This window comes from Melanostigma gelatinosum, assembly GCF_949748355.1.
Source record: "Melanostigma gelatinosum genome assembly, chromosome: 17".
In the NCBI taxonomy this organism is placed as follows: Eukaryota; Metazoa; Chordata; class Actinopteri; order Perciformes; family Zoarcidae; genus Melanostigma; species Melanostigma gelatinosum.
Genome location: NC_136650.1, coordinates 13,963,332 through 13,981,217, shown reverse-complemented (window position 1 = coordinate 13,981,217; position 17,886 = coordinate 13,963,332). Strand labels below are relative to the sequence as shown.

Sequence of the window (17,886 nt, the reverse complement as noted above, 5' to 3'; positions counted from 1 at the left end):
CCTCTCCAACATGCCCTTGACCACGTCTCTTGATGAAGTTATATTGCCATAATGTGATACTGAGGAGGGATTAGAAGCCACATCTGAAAATCCTTGAATGCTGCAGATTAATGGGGGAAATGGTGACCGTTGGCAAAGGCAATAAACCACTGACACGAGGGTATACTGGAGATGAATGTATTGTTATGGTGTTGAATACATATTAGTTTTCCAAAGGCAAATCGTCGGATTTCATTTGTGAGACAGCCTTTGTGAGATAGACAATAATGAAGAATGTGTGTCAGAAATATGTTTTTAACAGGAAGATTGTTGTTGTTAATGTGTGCACTGTTTGCCTTCCTGTAGTTTGTGAATGAGTCATACGTCGGCGTTAGTTATTCTTGTGTGAGGGGGTGTATGTGTTTTCCTGCCTCAATGCTTCCTGCAGACTTTCTGAGGAAGGATTACAAACTGTTGTATAGAACGTCTCACAGGTAAATGCAAACACTGTCTTTTACTCTAGGCAATTTTAAAATCTCATTAAAACTGTGCCACAAGATAGAAATCACAGTGGCACTATTTACGGTTTATGGAGTTAAGTAATGGTAATGTTAGCGTGCTTATCTCAGATAATCTATCAAAGCCATTGGCTGTAGGCCGTATAATAAACAGATCAATCCTAATTTACAATCTCTGTAACGTAGGATAAGATCCTACAATCAAGCAAGAGGTTTTGTGAGGCTATGTGCATCGTGGTGCTTTAAGGTAAATGCTATCAGCATTCCAACATGCCCACAATGACAATAGAATTTTAATTTCTGATGTGAATGCCATAAACCAAAGTATTTGACAAACTGAACATTTTAACTTGTGATAACACTCGATGAAAAGTCAAAGGTTTTCTATAAAATACTGGGCATTAAAATGATAGTTTGAATGTTTCGATCATGTGGGGTTGTCTGAGGTACTTGTTCATTGTACCTGCAGCAGACGGTGGTCGGCATGCTCCCAGTTTGGAGGAGACAGGTGCAGTGTTAACAGGTGTTCGGTTAACTTCCCCATCAACTCGGGCTGTCTGACAGCAAGATTAAGCAAAGAAAATTCTCTAAATGTAGCATACTCTAAAACAGGCCTTTCTTCTTCGTTGCTAAAATATGTTTTTCTGCTGCCCCTGTGTGTTGTAGTTTGTATGTATCCCTCTTCCTCAGATCATTGGAGCTAAATATGTGCATGTGTGCGTGAGTTGGGTGGTTGGATATAATACTGGCTCTTCATTTCTCCAAGCGAGGCATCACATGTGAAGGAGGACACATAGACACTTCCCTTCCACTGACACCCAGGTCAACTTAATCAACCCGCCTTTCATTTGCACAGCATGAACCCACTGAGACAAGAGAGAAGGTCATGCAGCATTTTACAAACACTGGAGCGTTTCTTCCTGCGGAAGCAGCTCGGCAAAGTCTGTGGTTATCTTTGAGCCAGGAAGCAGCAGCAGAGGCATGCTGGATTCAAGTTCACTTGATTCCGTACTGAGATGTATTTACAATAATTACAACCATCGCAAGGTTATCAGTTGTCCTGCAAAGCCATGTCGAATATCTGCTAAAGAAATACCACTTTCATGATGTAGCTGACTATGGACCAAGAGGAGGTGGTTGGCTTAGAATAGCATAAAGACCATACGGGGGAAACAGACTGGCTCTGTCCACTAGACCTCTAAAGCGTACGATATAAACTACATCAAATTATATCTCCACAGTTAACACAAACATTTTAGTTTATCCTTTTATTGTGTATTTTACTGTTTATTGTGCCTTTTCTTAAATATGTTTTATGTTTTAAAAAGCACTTTGTGACTATTGTCTGTGGAAAGCGCTATATACATAAATTGTACTTACTACAAAATGAGGATTGATTATAGATGCTAAAGATTTGATTTACCCAGATTATGAAAATATATATATTTTTTACTTGTCTCTGGTGGTGTGTAGCCATGCATTATTTGCCCATTTTCTCAGATTTAGCTGCAAAAGATAGTATCGCATGTCGAAAAAATTAAAAAGAAATACATCGAAAAATGTCATAGAGTGATAGTATAGATTGTATACTATCACTCTATGACTTTTTTCAACATACTATTGTATGAATTTTTTCGTCACGCAATACTATGACTTTTTTCAACAAATTATACTATGACATTACTTTTTTTTACTTTTTACAACATGCTATCCCATAACTTTTTCATGACTTTTTAACTGACATACTATATTATGACTTTTTTCAACTTACTTTTTTTTAAATATATGATTCTTACACACTATGATTCTTTCCCATATTCTATAGTATATAATATGGGAAAGATTCGACCGTGATTCTGACTGGTTGTGGAGAAACTTCAGAGTGTTAGCTTTCAATGGAGACTAAAACCATACATGTACTCCCAATAGTTCAATAAGAGCTGTCAGTTTACTTTGGGGACGCATTGGACAGGCGTTTTAGGCAGATTGTACAGATTAAGCAACTTGAAAAAAGCAAATTGTGGACTAACTTCTTCATTGATCGACTGCGTGCGGATCAACATTATGAATGCAAACACACCATGGAGAACGACAGGAAGGATTCTATTACATCAAAGATTATTTTCAGTCTCACTTTATTTAACGATGATGTGAAAAGTAAAGGCTGTCCATAACATTCAGACAATAAAAGAAGAATGTTATTCAAATCCCCCCAGAACAACTCATAGCTCCAAAAAATGTTCAGGTGTTCCAAGTGTGATACTTATTTTATACAACTTTTTCATATCTATACCTCATCTGTACATAACATAGTTACAGATACTGTAAAAAAAAAAAAAAGACCAAGTATCATTGTGGCATATTAGTGAAATATTTCCTATGTAAAAATGAGAATGTACGTAAAGAACTTTTACATATACATATATATATATATAGTTTTCTATTCTTTCTGTAATAAGAAAACAAGTTATTGCCCCTCTTGAACATGTTGCATTAAACGTGGGTTTTGTTTTTCGTTTTAAACTCTTAGTTGAACTTAACTCCATGTGATACCACATATCAAACTGACAAAACAGTAACAGTATGGACCTGTGTGTGTTTTTCCACTAAATATATACGTCATATTGTTATATTTTTGGACATGTATGTTTCGTGTTCTCCAGAAACCCTGATAATGACACATACAAAGATATAATGATATACGTATATGTCACTTTGAACTGCAAACTGAAAAGGTAGAAAGACCCGTGGCAAATACAAACCATTGGCATGACGCTATTGATTACAGGAACTGATGAGCCCTTGACCTACCATAATGAATCCTAATAAAAAAAAAAAATCAGGGCACATCTAAAAAAAAAAAAAAAAAAAAAAAAAAAACAATACCTGATGATCTGCATTTGGCATTTTAAATTAAACAAAAAAAAAGTGATTTTGTAATTTGCTAAATGCCAGGAGTGTGTTATTAGGATTGATCGTTTGCTGCTACTTTCACTTTATTGCCCTCAGTGAATAACTGCTAAACCAGTAGCATAGTCGATATGATGTTGAGTCCACTGAGAATCTTGGCATTGACATGTGTGAGCTGATCAACAGGTTAAAATAACTTAAATCCATAATTCTTTTTAAGTAAACGAAAAAAAATCGAAAGTGTAGGTGAGAAGATGAAAACGACAGAGTGGATTTGTCACGACAGTTGCAAAAACAGAGGTAACTCTGTGAATTATACATTTCATTTCATGCCGTCTTGAGAAAGCCAAATACCAAATATTCCATACATGGACACCATCATGGGGGCATCAGCAAATTGTACACAATCACATATAATGTAATATATAAAATGTGCAGTTGGTTTTCTTCTCCTGAAGGAAGAACCAACCCTCTGGCAATGTCTCTCACTCGTCCGGTGACGGTGATTCTCTAATTGGCAACGATGAGGGCGACACCGTGACTCCTTGGAGGTCTGTGCTCGGGGCTTCCCTGCTCCTGTGCTCAGCAGGGGCTGGAAGGGGAGGAGCTCTCACGGGAAGTCACCCTGATATGTCCGATAGCAGGCGGCTCTCTGCTAGCTTGTCTCCCACTCCAATTCTGTGTCCTTGACTGGCCTTGTTCAACTAAAGACAGTGTTTATGATCAGACATCAACTTGCAGAGGAAATCCACTCCAGCTGAAGTGGAGCTTTCACCAAGTTCTCCCACACTGTCCCATGCATGGAGGCAATTTAATTGAAAGAAATCTATGACACGTTGTACAGTTTACAGATGTGTGGCCAATGTTGTCGTTTGCTGGGTCAGCGCCAAATTCACCTAGTTTATGTACCGTGGGTCCTGCAGGCTACAATATAAGACAACAGGCACAGCGTTCAACAAACGCCTTAAAAACTAAAAACCAAGACACCAATGGTGAAACATATGCTAAGAACAGCCATCTTGCACTCCATAAAAGAGTCTCTGTTTGCTTCTCTCCTGCACGAGGACGACACCGTGTCGATGACCGTTTTGCTCAGTGCAGCCTTCTTGGGCCCATTCACCAGCACTGAATTACATTTCCATAGCAACTGATTGTTGCTAAAGTGTGAAGTGATTTTTCTTGACACTGAATGTGACAGAAAGCCCTGCGTCTGTGCTTTATGCTCTATCAATGTGACCAGCAGTGGTGTCATCGCCGTCTTGGGAACTGAAAGCTACAGCCGTTTGGGGCTTACCACACAAGGCTCCCTCCCATGTCGCCATTGCCTTTACTACTGCTCGTGGAAATTCAGGTCAACCATTTAATCCCACCTGGTTGTGGAGGTGGTTGACCTACATCCTTTCCAACATCACAGACATGAAGCCATCGGCCCTGTCTGTGCTGGTTAGCTGTGAGGGCTAGATCAGATGGACATCTTAACAGTCTACGGAGACCACTCTGTGAGGATCAATATGACCAGGCCTGCCACTAATGCCTTGTCTGAAAAGCAGCTGAAGTCATGAGGTGCTCTCTTACCTTTTGATCTAAATGTGTGCTTTTCTTGGCATAAAACACACATAAATAACAACTGTGGAACACTCTTTTGGTGCCTTTTAGCTCTATTTTCTAATATATGCAGCCTTGGTGACCTGTTAAAAGGCACAGCATCAATATTCTGTATAACATGCTTTCTGAGGACATATTAAGCAAATTGTAAAATATTAAAGGCTTATGCAAAGTCTGATGTGAAAACTCTGATGAAACCAGTGGTGCAAATTTAGCGAAAAGGAAAAAAGAGCCATGTGCGTCTTCCTCCAAGTTAAGATGAACGGGCCCCTGGTGCCTTTTCATGTTCTGTGACTCACAAGCTTTGATGTTTCTTACTTTGCTGGCCATAAGCTAAATTATCAACAATTACACAAATCAATTCAGATCTCTTTCATACGCTTCTCTAATTCTTTGTAGGGTTCCATGTCATGATCACCTGCTTCTGTTACACGCTGTACATTTAGAACCCCTTTAATTGTCCATTCACAGCATATACAAAGCGTACAGTATACATCAAAGTCAGAAATGATGATATATACATGTCTCCACAAGAACGGGAAGGGGACGGGGAGTATATTGGATGATTTCCTTTGTTGGGTTTTTGTAAAATCCACGTCTCCACACTGGTATCCAGTCACTGAAGCAGTGAAATACTCAAGTTAGATGACAAGCTCAAACGTAGCCGCGAGCACATTCATACAACAGACAAGGAACAGAAACAGACAATCCCCTCTGAAGCAGATAAGGCTACACGTCAGGTCAGGGCTGGTCCACCACTGTTCCGCTATAGGGGTATCAGTGTGTCTGTGGTTGTGTGTGTGTGTGTGTGTATTTGAGTGTTTTTGTGTTTGTTTGACTGTGCATATGTGTATTTGCCTAGGCAAGGGGAGCAGATGAACACGGGGACATTGCTGTGAATCATGGGAGTTTGTAAGAGTCATCCAGTGCCCACTCTGTCTCCTCCCACCCCTTTCCTGACTGAGGGTTTCAGTTCTCAAGAGAGGCTGGGGTGAAGAGGTACGAAGAGTGATACTCGGCCCCCCTCCCCCTCTTCTCCCCTTGTCCTCCTTGTTTCCGAGACAAAATACGCACATACGCTGACGATATCAGTCTATTTTTGTAGAAAAAAAGGAACCATACATGTCTCCTCTGCAAAGAGCCAGGTGGGGGAGTGAATGAAGCTCACAGGCCAGAGACCATTACCCGGTAGGAGGGGGGCATGTGTCTGTGCCGTGGGCTGGAAGCAGGGCTGCCGTTGGGGCTGGTGCAGCTGGCATCAACCCCTCCTATGGAAGGTAAGTAGGCATGGTGCAGGATGGGAAGCTGCAAGGACAGTCGACGCTGTATGCTGCAGACAGAAAAGGAAAGTTACAACGTGAGAGACAGAGATACAGAGTAATTAAGGACATTTACTCAAATACACGGGAGTGTAATTTTGGGGTACTTCACATGATTTTTTTTTGTTTTTACTAGAAACTTTGATCCTTGGAATAAAAATTAGAAGCCCTACACTCCCACCCACCACTCTGACCTCCACATCTAAGGTCACACAACTTGCTGCATCGGCAGAGAACACTTTTTTAATGTAAAAGTACTCCAAAATCCAATATGAATGTAATTATCTGTGACATTGGGTTCGAGTTTACATTTACGCATATTATCTACATATATTAAGAACTATAAATTACATAACCCTACCGCAGTCTCTCCCGAAGAGTGGGTCCGCACCCACAAATGGGTCGCAAGAGATTTTATTCGGCCCGCCAAATACATTTGAACTTGTTTTATTTAACATTTATATCATGCAGTACACCTTTGAGCCACATGAAACTGAAAGTTTGTATTGTGCTGACAATTGTAGCCTACTTTTAACTACTTTTATTGAACTGATGAGAGGAAACAAAACAAATGAGATAGCCGGTTGACTCTGCCTAAATGCATTTGTTTGGTCTCATTTATAAAGTATTTTGGGTGTATGTTTGCAATAACACATTTATAAAATCAAGTAGTGAGTTATCAAACGTTTATCCCTTCAAAATGGCTGGTTAACCTCTTCAAGTTATTATAAGAGGATGTGGAAATGGCAGTAAAAGTGGTCAGGAACGATCATTGACAGCAACATAGAAAAGGTGGCTCACAAGAGACAGGCAGAGCATAGTTCATAAAGACCTCAGGATGTTTCCCAATTGTTTTTCCTGTATTCTTTAGCACCCTCAGTCCCTTCTCCACTTCTCCTTATAAACCTCTAATCCGCCATGCCTCTCAGCTTCTGGGATCATCTGACAAAAAGAACATTTCATGCTTCCGCCTGCTGTGACAGTTCTCACCTAGCGCCACTGCCAGCCGCTCGCAAGAAGATTCCATAACCCGAATGGCAGTTATGTAAGAACTGAAGAGCGGGGTAATGAAATCCAAGCTCATTCAGTGATCGGCCGAGAGAAAAGTTGTAATGAGGTGAATTTCGTTCACATTAATGGGCCTAGTCAGTCGTCCTGACCTGTTTCTACTTGTGATGGAAACTCCCTTCTCATAAAGGACATCATTTTTTGATGTATAATATGACACAGACACACCATTATGTGTGACTTTCGGTCGCATTCGTCATGTCACACAGTCTGAGCATTTGTGGTCCTCTATCTTTACTCTTCCCATACCTCCTTTCTCACTTCTTTATATTTCTCTCTTCTTGTCTCTCTCGCTGCCTCTTTGTCTCTCTTCCCTCCATGTGATCAACCATTTATGCGGCACGGGAATAGCTCCAAGTGTTCCTTTACTTCTCCTCCCTGTCTATTTTCAGAGCTGCTTCCAATGCCAACTGTAAATCACTGGTTACATAAGCCTCTGTGAGTCTCTACCTCTTTCTTTCATTCTCTCCGCCTTCTCATCTTCATCTCTGTCTCTCTTTCCTATCTAAACATCCTTCTGTCTTTATCCATCTTCTTACTGTAACCGCCCTCTCTACAATATTTTACCCACCTTGTCTGCTGTCGCTCTCATTTATTTCCATCCATCTGTCCCTCTATGTTACGCATTCTTCTCCTGGGTCTCGTTAAACAAGTGTGGGAGGGAGATCTCTCAATGAAGCATGCTGGTGGTTGCGATACGTGTAATGTGTAGTCGGACGAAAAAGCTGACAAGACGGCGAGAGGGACATGGGGGTAGAGGTGCTGGAGATATAGAAGAGCTCACTGTTCGGGCGAGTTGATGTCCTCCAGAGGACCTCTGTTTATTCTGGAAGGATCCATGGAGCCCCACTGCGCCTGAGGCTTCTGCTCCAGGTGATTCTTCAGTATCGACTTCTCTCCATCTGCATTGAAAACACATGTAGGTATTGTAAAAACTATGATAGGCCGTGTCAAATGGGCTGTCATCCTGGACTTTGCATGTGCCAGGCAAAAGCAATAACAATCTGTAAATCCTGGGAGCATGGCATGTTAATATTCCCCCAACATTACCAAAACAATGAATGAATTCCCTGCTTTGAGAAGGGTTATTATCAATGCACATGTGTCGCTGCACAGTTCATTCACACCACAAAGATAAACTCACTCTTGCAAACCAAAAAAAAGTTGTCGTCAAGAGCACCTGAACAAAGACCAAGTCTTGACCAAGACCAGAGTGTATCAAGACCAAGACCAGACCAGACCCGCTCACTGCAACACGCAAACCATAGAGGCACTCCTCAAATTCATCCACAATCCCATAGAAAACAAATGAAGCTTCCTCTTCATTCATCAAACATACTATATGTGTGCAAAGGAAATGTCTTGACAAAATAATTGCAATCCAAAAGATGAATTTTACGTGTTGAATTTTCATTTGTTTTCTATGAGCAATCCCAGTAATAATAATAATAACAAAATAAATCCGATAATCCAATTTGGTGACATCCCTGCCGTTGTGGTCACGACTGGTCTTGCGATGAAGTAAAGAGACCTCTTTGTTTGTAAAAAAACAAAACCATCAACGAGCTCAAATGTGAAGACACCTTTGTGTTGTTCATAATAGTGACCTGCCAATATGTCATCAACCGTGTCTGTCAACTGACTGTACTGTCAGCTTCTTTTTTACAAAAAGGAAAACACATCACATGTGCAGGGTGATATTAAAGCCCAGGTAAAAACTAAAACTTACACCAGTTTGGAACAAATTCAAAAAGTGGAAACGGGTGCAAAGAGAAAGAAAGCATCAACGTGAGATAGAAAAGAAAGAACCGACACAAGAGGAGGCTTCCCAACATTGATTTCTGCATTCTTCACTCCGGATGTTGTGGGGGCCGACGAGGTTGAAACACAATAAGAATTGCAGTAAACAACCTTATCAGTTAAAAAAATAAATGAAAATGCACCTGGAGAGTAATGGGATGATTTCTTTGCCCTTACAGAGTTTTCTCTCCAGTTGTCCCAGATTTCCCAGCACTTGCTGACCTGATTCACTGATCACAGCACTCCATGGACATCTGAGCTTCACATATTTTACACTTCTTTATGGATTCAGAATAGGTGTTCGTGCCACAAAGAAAGTATTCGGTTGTTGAGTTTGAACACTTAGCTCACCTGTGTCTTGGGTTGACTTTGATCAGCTGATCTGCAGTTAATGGTTTCAACAGTAAGCGGCACAAACTGTCCAAAACAGAAATAAATGACTGCTGTGCAGCACGAGGAAGATGATAAACACGACGGCTGCTTATCAACAGCAATGATCTCTAACTTTTCAGCCGGAGATCCGTTCTCGGCAGCTAATCCGTCAGAGGACTACACCTTAACTGTCACCCGCAGGTTTTCTTTTCTCCATCATGAAGACAGACAGACAGAGCGATAGAGAGAGACGTGAAGTGTGGCTTCTCAGTGAGGGTAATCGCTGCTGACATGGCGTTCTACGCTTATAACAGCCACTCATTCACGGACCTCAACACATTTAGTCCAGCTCACTTATGAATACTGATGACTGCAGTTCGGAGCCCGGCGATGGCGATGATGATGATGACTGCCAAGCACAAGCAGATCGAGGCAAAGATGATATGCTGGTGATCTTTGAAGGAGGCTTAATGACCTGTGATTTCATTTCCATCATGTCAGATTGATGTTTCTGAGCAGCATCTAATGTGCTGTCTCTCTTCGTCTGATCTCTCTTTCTCCTTCTCTCCTCACAAGATCATTATCGTGAACACTTCAGCAACCTAGACTTCCCTGTGTGAGCAAAAAGTAATAGCAAGTTCGGTCTATCGCTAAATGTGAGAGTCTTGCTTTGAGAGAGCTGTGGCTCTATACTCAGTTTGAATTCCTGACAGGAGCAGGAATATGCCGATGTGAATTAATAAAACAGCCCACTTTTGTTGCTTCATTGTATCTGATTCCTATGCCCCCAGAGGCAAACGGATCATTACTCTCCCAGCATCAGCATGTTTTCCCTGCTGAGGGAAATAACAGTTGATGGCTGTCTAATCCTTTCAAAGATGTGAAATATATTTTTGGAAGGCGTGTGCGCTCCAGAAACCAGCTATCTGTGTTTCAATTTAAAAATGACCGATTCCCAATTGTTGCTCCCAACTCCAGCTGGTGGCAATGGGAGAGGTATTTGTTACTTTACTCAACACAGGTTTTTAAATATGACTGTATTTAGTAATCTGACACAAATTTAGAGAAGAGACAAATACAGATTATAGTTTTTTTTCTGTACAAATATTTCCATGAATGAATATTTGTACAAAAAAAGTGTCTGTTCTCTTCCTGACAAACTAACCAGGACAGTGCATACACAGAGTTAGTCTCAAATAAATGTATCGCTATGAGCCCAAACTGTCAGACATTTTTAGTGAACTAAAATTAAGCCTGATATCAGCCACCAGCTGCTGCCAGGACTTTAGAGAGATTATTTTCAACAAATGAAAAATGTTAGAATATCTTTGTTTAAATAATGCAAGACAAATATTTTCAGGTAATACGACACAATCTTTCTTTTTTTTTCCTGAGGAATGGAAAACATGATTCAATATACATTTGAACCCTGATACACGGCTGAACAACCAAAATATCAAACTTACAAAATTTGATGCAGTATTCTGGTTCGGATAAATCTAAGACAATCAAAAAATCTCACAGATGGTAGCTCATTTACTAATCATCTACTCATCAAAATAATATTGGCACTGACTTCTCGCTCTCTGCGTTCCATAAAAAGACAACACTGAGCCGCTCCATGCAATTGTGCCACAACACAGACATATTTTTAGTTCAGATCAATCCTTGTAAGGGTATACCTAACGAGGCTAAAACAGGAGGATGTGTCAGGCAGAGAAGGAGGAGGAACAGAAGGAAGCCGAGAACAAACTACAACACAAAGAAGAGGCATTTGACACGTTGCCTGGTGAACGTACGAACTAACCGCCATCAGTTCATTGCGTAACCGTGAACTTTCACAGATGAGAAACTTCTCAAACAATTCCAACACGGTCTGCTCCCAATCTGCTGAATGAGCGCAGCTGTTTTCCTGCTTTACCTTCCCAAACTCAGACAAATCCATTCCCTGAGAGCAGCTTTGTGCTGGCGTGTGCATCCGATGTGCTGAAAACTGGCTGCTGTACGTCACGTTGCCATCACCCTGCGTCTGTTAAAATGGTGCCTAATGCAAAGCGATGCTGCTGGCGTGTAAGGATTCACTGATTCAATTTGACGACCTCGACTTCACAATGTCTAAGATACAGCTGCATCAATTTAAATAGCCTGTATCGGGCAGAGCCTTGGGAGGGAGAATGACACAAGCTCTGGAAAAGAGGGATATGACACTTTAGATTTTAGTAGCTGATGTTTTACTCCTTGTGTTTCCCTTTGCTTCTCTCACCCAATTATGGTTCACCTTAACTGACCCCTCCTCCCTTCTTTAATCTTCTCTCCAGTACATTGTTCAACACACAGCAAACAACATCCCACACACCCAATAATTAGGTGCAAAATCAAGTGTGGACTCACTTTGGGCTTAATAATAACCGGTGGGAGAGAAGTGTGACTACAGTGTGTGTAAAAGTTGCTAAGCAGCAGTGGAGTATTATGCAGGCACTCGAACTAATCTTATGACTTATCCCAAGAAACGTCACAGACTTGCTGTCAGGCAGAGTACTCGTGTGTCCCTTCTTCACCTGCAGCTGACAGGATCTCAAAAATATCAAAAATTCACGATATTATTTCAAGCCGCTGCTCTGAAAGCCGCGTTAAAATCCTTCGCGAAAGCCACCGAATATGCAAACGTCCCTGCATAAACAATGTGAAACACCTCATTACGGCTGTAAATATGACTTTATATTAAATTGCATCAGACTGAATCACGCTGAACTGAGGTGAGACAGGACTGAATTGCATCTTACTGAGCTGCTCATTCTTGGTTTTATCTTGGTCTGTACAGACTGCTGCAATCTAGTTTCAGCCACCAGAAGCTGCATTAATAAACAAGCCGTCTGAGCAGCTCCAGTCAGTTAGTGAGGAAGAAAAGATACATCATCTTGGATTTTACATGGGTTGTATTGATTGTAATGGAGAGCATCAACACACCATGAGAGTACGTGATGTGTTTGTTACTTCACGCCCACCAAACATCAACACTGTTTCTCCGGATGGTCTTTGTGAGATTGTATCTTTCTATTCATCTCTTCATTGCCTGGGACTAGACCTTTGAACCTGCCCACTCCACCTAGTTGACTGCTGCGTCTGGCCGATACCAGTGTTTGATTAATAAGCTGAATGCCTCGCTGTGTGGAAGAGACTGAGATCAATCTTTTATGTATAAAACAACATCAGACTTGACTTAAACTTGACTTTTCTAACTTTATACAACAAAATGTAACAAATAAATACATACATAGAAATGTACTGGATTGTTATTTATTAAAATAATGGTATCAAGTACCAGATCGGCCTATTGATTCAGCTATTTGAGTCAGTATCGGACGATATCAGTATTGGTATCGGTCCATTTTTCTATGAGGTGAAACATTTTCCATGTGCTTCGTAAGTACTGAATGCCTAAAATGGGTGGTGTCACACTGATGCCTCAACATGACTGCGATAGGGCTATATGGAAACATACAGCCGGTTTCTCACCTTTAGCGTCTGTGAAGTTGCGTATGCTGAGGATGTTGTTGGCATCCGGGTAATGGTTCTGTTTGATGTAGGGAGTTTTCTCTGGGGTGTCCTGCAGCTGCATGGTCACCTCTTCCAGCTCTTTATCCAGCTATAAAACAGGAAAAACAAAGAAAATATTGGTTTATGTTTTTTTTTTAAGTGGGCAAAAGTAGAGTGAGTACATTATTATCATAAACTGAACCATCTTTAATTGCATCACCTTTGCAGAAATCATTCAAAGTAGGATACATGGTTATCAGCCAAACATTACCCAGTGTGGCTCTATGGATAACTTATTTTCATTTCAAAACACAGGGAAGAAGGGAAAAGACTTCTGCCTGCCAAAGACATAATCATTTTACTTTGACAATCAATGAAAATAAATGACATGGGTAGCACTTTATAATAACTACACACTATGAAGCATTAGTTAAGTATGCGTAAACACTTAATTCATCATTTATAAAGCATTGTTCCTACATTAATAAATTTGTATGCAGTTCATAACAACAGTTGTAAATGTTTCATTCTTGATCAATAAGCCCGTCTATTATGTGTTTCATTATTGTGTTTTCATACTTTCATACACAATATACTTAATAAATGCTTTACAAGGCATAAATAGTCCTCACTTTAGATGAGGTCACATAAAACACTTTACTAACGAGTAGTAACTATCTTAATAAATCATGAATTAATCATGAATTGCAGTATTGATATGCGTTTATAATGCATATATTAACATAGTCCCTAACCATTATATATATAAAAGCATGAATAATGTACATCTAAATAAGTTATTAATAATTTACTAACACTTTACAAAGTATCTTATTAATCATCTACAACTCCTTAATAATTGGTTTGTAAAATATATAATACTTCATTTACAAATGGGGAATCCATCATTTATAAAGTATGAAAACACAATAATGAAAAACATAATAGACGGGCTTATTAATCAAGAATGAAACCTTTATAACTGTTGTTATGAACTGCATACTAATGAATTATGAATGTAGGAACAATGCTTTATAAATGATGAATTACGTGTTTACTCATACTTAACTAATGCTTCATAGTGTGTAGTTATTATAAAGTGCTACCATGACATGTATGAACATGAATGTGCATTCATCAGGTCAGACCTCTGTGATCCTCATGCGGAGGCGGTGGTTGTCAGTTTGAAGGCCGTCCAGTCGCGAAGTGTTAGCCTGGTTGACGCTGGTGACTGAGGTGGAGGTCTTGGAGTCTTCCTTCTTCTGGTTCTGGGTGAAGTTTAACCTGCGGTTCTGGGTGGCTGCGTCTGGGTTGGTCCTCATGGTGATTAACTGGAAGAAGGGTTTCGGGGTATTAGTCAGAGTTAGGGTTCGGGTCTGTTATAGAATTACATGGGCAAAAAAAGCTACACATAACTGTTCACGCTGAAAGTTTAGGACACAGGATTTAGTGAAGTGTGGTGTCTGAATCTGGTGATAATTAAGCACTCCAGTTTTTGAGTGAACCAGGTCTGCTCATACACACTCTCCTCGTTCACACACACACACACACACACACACACACACACACACACACACACACACACACACACACACACACACACACACACACACACACACACACACACACACAAGTAAACTGACCTTGGGAACAAAGACCAGGCAGAGCGTGATGGTGCTGCAAAAGATGATCACCAGTGCCACAATGCAGAACTGGACATTGGGCTGGTCCCTTGTAAGAAAAGACACGGCAGCGCCGATGATGCACATGATGCCCACGTTGTAAACACTCATCCCAATGTATTTGCTGTCATTGAGAGCAGGGATGCTCACGTTCCTGGTCTCCCATGCCAAGAAACAGCCAAATAACTGTTGGGGGGGGAAAAGAGAGGAAAAGTAATATTTGTTTTTCGGCATCCTCACTTTTTAAAGCTATGCAGTTTTTTGTTTTTCCACAATAAAATATGTCGTATTCATCTTAATGTTGTTTGTTGTACACTGCTCTTCATTGTTCTTCATAAATGGAGTGGCGAGAAACATTTCATCTTATTTGATTTAGCGTTAAACACTTAAGTCCATCATTAGAATTCCTTAAAGAGGAGGACAATTATCTGAAGAACATCTTTCTAAAGCAGCCTTTGGTTTCATGCTTGTGAAATGCATGAAAGATTTATTTAGAGTGTTTGTTTTGTGGAACATTAAAGTTGCAGCAGCAGCCTGCTGAATAATTCACTTGTGTGCTGTGTAAATTGGCCAGGCTGCTTCTCCTAAAGTCTAAATGAGAGTTAGCGGAATGACAAGCAGCACATTTACAGGAGCAGTCATCAAGGATTCGTGGATCTCAGGTGTGTGAGCATGTGTACGCGAACGTGAAGTGATGGTGATGTGCGCGTGTATGCATTCATATGTGAGACTGTGTGTGTGTGTGTGTGTGTGTTTGTTTGTGTGTCTGCGAAGGCAGGGATGACTCAATGCTTAATGCTTCTTTTTGCTGCGCTGTCCGTAGCCACATCTGTATGCCTCATCTGTATGCCACATCTGTATGAGGCATACAGATGTGGATACAAACTTTTCCAAACTTTTCCTGCTGCTCAACGTCTTTGTTGCCGTCTTATTGTTTTACAGCAAAGCCCCTCCTACTTGTTACCCTACAATTTGATCTCTCCGTCTTTTAACTTTTTTTGATTGTATTTTTTCAAATTGATTAATGAATGTTTTATTTTGAAAGAGACTTATACAGTATATATTGCTCCACAATTATCCATGCAATGTATCAGAGCCTTTATAGCTACTGCTAATCACCAATGCCCTTGCTATTTGCATAAGATTAGTAGGAGTTAAAGCAAAGGTCAGTTAAGCAACAACACTAAACTGACAACACAACAATGTAAAGGAATAGTTTGACATTTTGGGAAGTACACATTGATTACATTGATTGTGTAAATGTGTGTGTACAGACTGTGAGTACATGATGAAAGGTTGACCCTTTCCTCTCACCATCAGCAGCCCCTTGTAGGCGTAAACGATGCCCAGCCAAATGGTCATGTGGGTGTTCTCACAGTGCTCCAAGAAGGGACGGATGGCTATGTCTCGGCCTTGGGGGTCCGCCTGTTGACAGCACAAACACATCGAGAGGAGTATTTAGTACAAACCTCCAAAAAGTAATTTATTTGCTTTTGAAAAACAAAGGCAGGTGAACAAAAAAAGTGCAACGTGTACAGTAACAGTGGAGCAGGCAGCATTTCTTTGGACAAAAAAAAAAAGGACAAAAGCTACACGGACTGTCCGCTGCTTGTCAGAACGACGGTGCCACTGATCAATCATCCAGGTGTGTAATCAAACCGCGTCCTCTCACGGCCACTGGGCTTCTCCAATGTCGGCTGAAGTTAAATGAATCCATGCTGAGGATTAGGGGTGTAACGGTTCACAAAATCCACGGTTCGGTACGATACAGTGGAGCCACGGTTCGGTACGTTTCGGTACAGTAGAAAACTATAAATGCCAGAGAAATGTACTTGATTTTAAAATATATGTATTCAATACAACTAACATCATAAAGTTATTCTTTGACTTTGAACAATGATGGAACTATACCTGAGTGACCCGTCTTCTGGGGTGTCTTCTTAGCAACACATAAGCATAAAAAACAAAAACTGCTCCTTAATGTTATGTAGTATTGTTACTTACATCTTGCAAAAGAGATTTTTAATCTCAATGGGACTACCTGGTTAAATAAAGGTTTAAAAATTTTTTTTATTTTAAATTTTTTTCAAACGTATTCGGTTCGTCATGCGTACCGAACCGTGAGCCTCGTACCGAACGGTTCAATACGAATACGCACACCGTTACACCCCTAGTCTTCAGGCTTATTTCCAGTAAGACATGTCTAATGGCTCAGCAGATGGTGCTTGTGTGTATTTGTGTAAACGCATCTACATCAAAGTCTTTGATTTGCAGAAATTCAGTTCATAAGCAAAGTCCTTTAAGGCAGAAAGCAAGATGAGGAGAAAGGAATTACACTGAAATGTGAGCTTTGTTGTGGTCCTCACTCCCCACACATACTACGCTGAGAATGCACTTTGTTAAATGTGTCTCATGTGACTGAAAATAAATACACACCTACACACACACATCCCTCTTCGGCTGCAGAATCCACTTCAACTATAGTCCCTTTGACCCCCGTATTCTCCATTCAGCTCCCATTAATGGCAATCGCAGCTATTCATGCTTTCCCTATATGACCTCGATGGATTTAAATGAGTGGTTTTCTTTCGAATGATCACTTGAATTGGTGCTTAAAAAGCTGCAGTGATTCACCCAACAGAGAGGAACAGAAAAGTGGCCATACCGTATCCTTTCTGGATATCTTTGAAGTGTCATATCATAGTGCAGTTCTCTAGCTTTAATTCCCATGTCTCCGCCTTGGAAACACAACTTTCACACAGTCTTCCTCATTCCTGCTTGCACTTGCTGTCTTTTGCTTTCAACATTCAATCCCACAAAGGATTACGTATGCAGAGCACATCACACGCTGTTTGTTAAAAAGACGCCGCAACGGCAACGTGGCAGGCGGAACCCCCCCTACAACTCAGATGTAGATTCAACTTTCCCACCATCTGCCGAAGATCCTCATAACCTCTGATGTCTCAAAACAGAAACACATTATAAAGCGAGGATTGCTTCGGTGGCAGTGAGTTCACACACTTTGTCAAAGCACTCATGCAACCCCCTTCCGAGACTTCCAGTAGCAACCGTGTGACTCATGTCACTCATATCTGT

General features: G+C 40.6%; 1 protein-coding gene across 1 annotated transcript in view; it reads right to left on the bottom strand.

The window, feature by feature from the left end:
* Nucleotides 1-6,176: 6,176 nt before the first annotated feature.
* Nucleotides 6,177-17,886, bottom strand: part of gabbr2 (gamma-aminobutyric acid (GABA) B receptor, 2) — a gene marked incomplete at both ends in the record, with an annotated part of 138,986 nt that continues 127,276 nt past the window's right edge. The window contains 6 exons of the mRNA XM_079287663.1: nucleotides 6,177-6,342; nucleotides 8,184-8,301; nucleotides 13,088-13,217; nucleotides 14,257-14,439; nucleotides 14,752-14,976; nucleotides 16,105-16,215. Coding sequence (XP_079143789.1) covers nucleotides 6,177-6,342; nucleotides 8,184-8,301; nucleotides 13,088-13,217; nucleotides 14,257-14,439; nucleotides 14,752-14,976; nucleotides 16,105-16,215 — 933 coding nt within the window. The remainder of the gene's footprint in view (nucleotides 6,343-8,183; nucleotides 8,302-13,087; nucleotides 13,218-14,256; nucleotides 14,440-14,751; nucleotides 14,977-16,104; nucleotides 16,216-17,886) is intronic.